This window comes from Mya arenaria, chromosome 6 (assembly GCF_026914265.1).
Source record: "Mya arenaria isolate MELC-2E11 chromosome 6, ASM2691426v1".
In the NCBI taxonomy this organism is placed as follows: domain Eukaryota; kingdom Metazoa; phylum Mollusca; class Bivalvia; order Myida; family Myidae; genus Mya; species Mya arenaria.
In genome coordinates this window covers 35,680,458-35,688,161 of record NC_069127.1, presented here as the reverse complement: position 1 = coordinate 35,688,161, position 7,704 = coordinate 35,680,458, and the positions used below count along the sequence as shown (strand labels likewise).

The window sequence follows — 7,704 nt, the reverse complement described above, 5'->3', positions numbered from 1 at the left end:
CCCAGTGCCATTAAACTGGATTTATGTTTAAACTCTTTACTACTGAGCTTGTTTCTGTAGTTTTTCACATAAGTATTAAGTAAGAAAAATGATATGTTGAATTCAAATATCCTTTATCAAGGACCATAATGCAGGTTAAACTACGTGAATGACAATAATTCTGAGTATTTCGAGTGAATTCTTAAACGGAGCACATGTAATAATAGCTTTTACATTATAGACCAGTTTGTGTTGTGGTACAACTTGTCCTATTCTCATTTAAAAGATTTGTAGGACTACAAAAGGAACCTATATCTTAAATAATCTTAGATAATTGTAGATTCAAGTTAAAGAACACTAAATGCAAAAGGCTGGTGTTCTTATAGTAATATTCAACTTCATGTTTTATAGTTCTTGTGTCCAGTGATCAAACAAGGTTGTTTAAATTGTATTATGCATACACAGTTTGTTATTATTCTAGCAAAGCTGTTTTTAAGTATGAAACAAATTAAACGCATTTATTTCTCAAAAATGTTAATTTCTCAAAAATTCTCCACTGAAGTCAAAATCTCTGAACATAACATTATATCACATGTTCAACCGTCAACTTCTTTTTTACTGATCCACAGCATTTTAATAGTCTCGGGTTTAAATAAAATAAAAGTGATTTATTGACTACTTTCAATTAAAACTGTGTCCGAACATATTAAGTGTCGCTTGGCCTCTCCCAATAAGCTAGCTCCCATGGTCAAAAATTACATAGCTTTAAAAAATCACAGCAGAACAAATTCACAATATATGCTTATATATAACTCATTTGATTCCCTCTTAAAGGGACTATACACCACATCATACAATTGCAAGAAAAAAGGTCAAAAACTTACATAAAAATGATTTCGTTGTGTACAACCCAATGAATCTTAACCGGTTGTCCGGTTAGCGCAATGGTTAGCGCACTCGCTTCTCACCTAGGCGACCCGGGTTCGATTCCCGGCTCGGGCGCATGTGAGTTTGGTTCGTGGTCACCAAGCCGGACAAGTGGGTTTTCTCCGGGTTCTCCGGTTTCCCCCACAACACAAGACCACACTCTCGCGTAAAATCGTGCCAACGAGAGTGATTAATATAATGTTGTGATAACTTGTTTCACAATCGTTGTAAAATAAATATGTTTAAACTAATGAATCTTACTTACTCATGTTTCACATCGCTTACGACACATGTTTCGTTCACACTTTTTGCGTATTTTTTTCCAAATCAAACCAACTGATTTAAAAATGAAGACGGTTTATGTATCTGTACCTATCACGTGACTGTCACATGAAAACTTTAACCACTATATACAGGGAAACCAGTATGCGCTATATTTGAACGGGTAGATTCAGCTGAGACAGCGGCAAAACATTATTTAAAAAAAAAAATGATGTATCATCAGCCGCATTCTAGCTCGTCTTGACAGTTCCAAGCTTATATTGTGGAAATAATGTATTTACCGATGTTTTTACCATCTTGTGATCAGCCCCTTTTAAAAAATATGAGCGCTCAAAACCAAAACAAATTTCCTGAATGCTAGTATGTCGATAGTCAATTTTTGCATTCATACATAAAGGCGTATTATATAGGTTGATGCATTAATTTTTATATTTTGTAATGTGTTAATGAATAATCATGTTTAACAACTTTGACTTTAATGATTAAAAATCCGTATGATTTAAGTAAGTTAAAAACGTTTAAGTCTTTATAAATGTGTTACTAGTATTTTTCAATGAGTAACATGGCAATAACCTTCCATTTAAAAAAGTTAAAGAAATGTAGCGAATACTTATTAAATCTGTACCTAAGTCATAAAACTGTTTTTATTTTGGTAATTGAAACCAAATGAGTTGGTCATGATAATGCATTTAAAAAATTGGCACCAACCTATACTGTGCGCCTTAAAAAGTACATTCATAAAGCAAGTGTTGTATACGTTGCATATATATATATGATATCTCTCATATCCCTCTGTCTGGCGGCGTTTCTCTTTTGGCGGTTTTGGCCGCCAGATAAGTCATCAACATTTACCTTGTTTATACAAATGATGTATATTATTGTTACGGCATTAAATAAATGCCCATATACAAACTTATCCTGGTCGTTTGTTGATTACTTACTAGCTGGGGATATGAGAGTCATAGCCAAGCCTGGTATAATACATAAATAACATTTATGGTACATAAAAGTATTTATGTAGCTTGCAAGGCCATTTCATTATTGGTTTGGCAATTTAACCGTTCCGTGGTACCGACAAGCGTTTATGTGCGTCGAGGTCTCACTGCCAGACTTCGCCTGTCTTGATGACCAATCAGCTGGTAGGTTGGATACCACTGGACACCACGTGACGTTAACAAACCAATGAAATCTCTATTGCCATTATCCTTTGTCTTCAGCGAACAAGCTTTGCGTGAAACGCTAAAAAAATCAATAACCACCTCCTCCACACCAACTATACAATACATTGTGTCTAGTCCAACTTGTATCATTATATCAACTTTTGTATCAACCATTTTATCTCTCTATCAACTTTGTATAATTTGTTTACATTTAACATGAATTGTGTAAAACTGTTTCCAATACTCCACACCCATTTTGGCATTTCTAGCCACTTTTGTATATTAAGGGTGTTATTGCAAATGTTTGTATGTTTGTATTCATTAATGTGTCATTACTGCCAATTTTGCAGATTTCTATGCTATTTTAGTGGCGGTTTTGGCCGCCAGATAAGTCATCAACATTTACCTTGTTTATACAAATGATGTATATTATTGTTACGGCATTAAAGAAATGCCCATATACAAACTTATCCTGGTCATTTGTTGATTACATACTAGCTGGTGATATGAGAGTCATTTTCCCAAGCCTGGTATAATACATAAATAATATGTTTCAGTTGAAACATAAAAACATAAAATCGTGGTAATTTCTTGATGATAATCAATATATGATAATATTTGTAACAGATGGTTCTGGCAAATTACTTGTATTCAAGTATCAGTACGACTAATATACAGGGAAATATTAAAGAAATATGCGGAAAAAGACGAAAGTTTCAATTTTTTTAAAATACACTGGACTTTTAAGTGTTATTATCATTATTATACAAGGATACAGAGATGCGTTCACGCGATCACCTTTCTCACGTGAGAGTATGATATTTCTGTTTCGTATACTTAATTAATGTTTTGTGCTGTTTCGAGCAGTTATAAAGTCGAGCACGAATCTGTAGTGTGAATAATTAAGTCAAATTGTTCCATAGATGGTAGTATGATATTAAATATATGATTTCATCATCTAATAAAACAACTGTCACATATAATATATATGTGATGTGTGCAACACTTTCAGTATGAATGTACCTTCAAAGGCGTACCGTATAGGTTGATGCCAAGTTGAAATGCATTATCATGTTAAACTCATTTGATTTAAATAAACAAACTAAAAACAACATATACGATTTAGCAACATTTTTTGAGCCTTTGTTACTGGGAAAATGATGGCAACGTAACTTCTTTAAAACAAACATTTATTACGGCTTATATGTTTTAATCTAAACCTAAATCATACGGGATTTTAATCTTTAAAGGCAAAGGGGTTAAACATGATAATGCATTCAAATAAATTGGCATCGACCTATATTGTTCGCCTTAAGTATGTATGTAAGGTCAAATCATACTAAAACACTACTACATTGCTTATACATACTATGTTTTCTAAATCTCCAAGATGGTCATTAGCAGTCTTGAAAACAACTGATGATTACTAGCATTTAATAGATTCAATTTGGTTTTGAACGCTGAAAACATCTGATTTTAAGTGCTTGAGTTTTATTTAAACTGTTCAATTATTCCATTTCTTGATACCACCAGGAATCTTTTGCGTATTCTATTATACTGTATTTAAACATTCTAAAACTTGCAGATTTTGTTGTGTATCATCTTATGGAAAGTACAATATATCCTTTAATATACATATTTGATAACATTAACAGTAATGACAAGATTAATAAACACAAGTATTAATATATACTAAGTGTTGCTTATCTTGTTATAATGACCCAAACAAATATACAACATTTTTCTGGTATCTGGCTGGTATAAACACAATGTATATTGATATTGATGGTGCGATAAGTGCCCTCTTGGGACCAAGTTGTTGTCAATATAACATAAAGCGTAACTGAATTTAGTTGAGTAATTTTATTTTTTTATAAATATATGTCTTGGTCGTGCTGTTTCACTTCGTATTTGTCTATCACCAAATAACGGCAATAAAACCTGAATTATGTTTATAACATATGTAGATCAATAGACATATTATTTATAACAACATAACGTACGGACAATATACAGTAAATCATAAAATGCAATATGTTGAGAAAATCGAGAGTTGTTAAATTCATTAAATACATTGTACTATGCAGACTGAAAGTTATTCCCATTATTTCCCTTGGTTACAGAGATGCGTTCACACGATCACCCTTTTTCATGGAAGAGTATTATATATTTTTTCAAATAATTATTATTTATTATCCTGTTGCGATAAATTGTAAAATCAAATGCGAATCTAAGTGTGAACAATGAAATTGAGATTTAGCATAGGAAGAAGTAAGATAATAAGTTATTCTTGTTGTTAACCGACTCTGAGGGTAACTGTTACCTTTGATATATGAACAATGTGTTCAATAAGTGTTGTTTATAGTAAGGATCTGTTGCAGGGCGTCAATAATACACAGAAGGATTCAAGGCGTTCAGGAAGTTTAGTGAGTAAGCGAGTCTTTGGTGAGCCTACTAACATACGTCATGGACGAGTCGAATAATTGTGTGTATTATACGATGACGAGTGTCAGATATTTTTAATCACATGCTCTTTTTAAATAATAAAATAACACAAAATGTCCAGTAGCTGTTTCACCTCCGCTGATTGTGACCAAAATACCACAAAGTGACAAAGCAATTTCCGTGCTACATACATTATTTAAGAAATGGAGTACTCGGTGGATTTTAAAACATAATAAATATCCGATGGTTTTAAAGGGACTGTACACCAGACTGGCACCAAAAAATGTTTTTTTTTCTGTAACGAATCTCAGGACAGCTATTTAATAAAATGTTTTACTCTTCGATATCATAATTGTAAAAACCATACCAAAATGTTAAATAAAAATCGAGTCGGAGACCAGCTTCGCCAAAATTGCAGTCCAGTGTTGTATCCACTGTGCTACGAAGGCTTACACTTAGCCGTTGGAATATTTAAGCTATATACCTAGCATGGTCATATCACTTGATAATATCGACTAGCCAATCACGCATAAGGAATGAATTCTACTAGCTAGACATACCTAGTAATCTTTTTTAATGGAAAAATACGAAAAAACTGCGCAAAAATAAATCATTGTAAACTATGTGGTACTTCAGTTAGTAAGTTTCAATACATTGTACACATCGAAACCAAGTTAATGTTAGTTTTCGACAATTTTCTTCTTTTTTCGCTGTTTCATCATACGGAGTACATCCCCTTTAAATTCCGCCTATAGGTAGAGGGAATACTGAAATCATATCCAGTAAGAATCCCAACATAAACATTTATTGAAATATGATCTCTTTAAAAGTGTGACGTCACACCCGGTTACATGACATCATGACCATGTGATACGTTCATGACGTCATTTCCTAATCAAATACAGAAACAAATATCAACATATTAACATTTTAAAGATTTGTTATAGTTTATGACGCTGATGATGTCCGAGAAACATTTGTGATTTTCTATGTTGTTACATTTTAATTATGAAACAAAATGTTATGCGGTGTAAATTAACTGCAGTTGTAGTTTATGACTGAGAGTCCATTGACAGCAATACAAATAAGTCATAAGTCGTTATTGCAGTTAACTTTCTCGCCTAGTTCGATAATATGCAGTTATAGGACCCGAGTTGATATACCTAAATGCTCTAAGGGTTTGGGATTAATTGATACCATTCATATACAGCAATGAAATGGGCAAATGATGATTGCTTTAATTTCAGGACTACGGTATCCACAACAAAATAACATTCAATCAAGAGGAGCCTTGAACATCATAACATATTATGTAAACGGGGCTGAAAAGAACAAGACTGAACATTCAACAAGTGGTGAGGAAAATATGGAAGCAGGATCCTCCGGGACTACCCACATAATCAGCAACAAAAGCATAATTGTTATAAACGCTTACTTGAGAACGGGGTCAACATTTACAGCTTCATTGTTTGAGACGTATCCGGGTGTATTCTACATTTTTGAACCCCTTCATGACATAGAGAGAGGTTTTCGAGCTGCCGAGGCTGCAAAAACAGACGTATCTTTACAATACGTTGATTCTTCAAGGTATTATTATAATAATTTCAAGATTGTATTTTAATGTTTTATCATTGTAAACTATAAAATGTTTCCGTTGTTGCTGTTTTCAGATAAACAAACTCTAATTTAAATTACTATCAGATGCAAACATTGAATAAGCATCTATTGAATATACTTTATGCGTCTAGTTTTAGGAAATTTACAAACGACTTGATAAATCGCAGGTAAATGTATCGTCAGGCGTTAATATCAGTAATATGTAAAAGTACGTTCAAACCTTCAATACAACATAACATAAAAGAATAGAAATATCATGCTAAATCCTTTTTAACAAGCCATTATGTTAAATTGTCGTCTTGGGTTTTCCACCGCAGTCGCAGGTATTAATTGTTTTTTTACCATCACTATCCACTAAACATATTACAATTATACATGTTGTTAGCTATATTAGTATATGCTTTCAAAATTCATACAGGAAAGTGACGATTTCAAAACGCTCCTCTGTGTATTTGGAAGAAGTGTGCTCGTGGCTGTCATGTCGGCTCCAAGATTTGTCTAAAACTTCCCTTAATGAACGGTTTCTATCACAATATAATACAAAAATGAAACCATTTCAAACATGCATGAGGACAGCTAAGATCAGTCTGAATGGTTTAAACTACGGTAGCGCAATTACGTCATGTCTGAAAAAGCCAATACAAGACTGTCAAAGCGCTTCCTTTGTAGTTTTAAAGTTTATACGCATGCGCATTGGTGAATTGGCAAGTCTGTTGCCATATTTTCCAAACATGAAAATCGTCCATTTGATAAGGGATCCACGTGGAATGTTCAATTCAAGGAACCATGTTGGTTTAAGTAAAGTACAGCGAAACAGCAGTGACAAAGATGCAGTTCATGGATTTTGTCGACTGTTAGAAGAAGATCTGAGACATTCAAAAGAAATTTCAATTTCTCATCCAGACAAAATATTTGTTTTGCAGTATGAGGATATAGCTGAACACCCTTATGAGTGGGCAAAACGTTTGTACAAGTTCGCTGGAATGGAGTACACGAACAGTACGGAAGATTTTGTACGCCGTTCGACGTCTGCTACGAAAGATACTGGCAACATGCAAACTCAGCGAAAGAATTCAACAGCGACATCTGTGAAATGGCGTATGCAGTTATCAGCACCGACCGCTATGTATATTTACAACACTTGCCGTAAAAGCATGGATATTTTGGGATATCTTCCACTAACAACTAACAATTTGAGGATCATGTCTGTGCCGTCACGTCATCGCATAAATGTGACGTCTAATTGATTGGCATTGAGGGATTTTACATAACATAAATAACCAACACTGTGCAA

At 33.5% G+C, this 7,704-nt stretch overlaps 1 protein-coding gene across 3 annotated transcripts; it reads left to right on the top strand.

Moving 5' to 3' along the window:
- Positions 1-3,025: 3,025 nt before the first annotated feature.
- LOC128236583 (carbohydrate sulfotransferase 3-like) lies at positions 3,026-7,662 on the top strand. Of its 3 annotated transcripts, XM_052951553.1 has the most exons (4): positions 3,067-3,155; positions 4,730-4,774; positions 6,041-6,380; positions 6,829-7,662. In XM_052951553.1, the coding sequence occupies exons 3-4, from the start codon at positions 6,160-6,162 to the stop codon at positions 7,655-7,657; spliced, it is 1,050 nt and encodes a 349-aa protein (XP_052807513.1). In that variant the 5' UTR covers positions 3,067-3,155; positions 4,730-4,774; positions 6,041-6,159; the 3' UTR covers positions 7,658-7,662. The 3 variants fall into 3 exon arrangements, with proteins under 3 accessions (XP_052807511.1, XP_052807512.1, XP_052807513.1); XM_052951551.1 differs by lacking the exon at positions 4,730-4,774 and having other exon boundaries at positions 3,026-3,161; XM_052951552.1 differs by lacking the exon at positions 4,730-4,774 and having other exon boundaries at positions 3,027-3,155.
- Positions 7,663-7,704: the final 42 nt, after the last annotated feature.

Bases quoted from the DNA above. Each gene is read 5' to 3' on its own strand.
- LOC128236583 (XM_052951551.1), top strand. From the start codon at position 3,044: ATGCGGAAAAAGACGAAAGTTTCAATTTTTTTAAAATACACTGGACTT. The intron at 3,162-6,040 runs GTATGATATTTC...CTTTAATTTCAG, and splicing joins ATCACCTTTCTCACGTGAGA to GACTACGGTATCCACAACAA. The intron at 6,381-6,828 runs GTATTATTATAA...AAATTCATACAG, and splicing joins CAATACGTTGATTCTTCAAG to GAAAGTGACGATTTCAAAAC.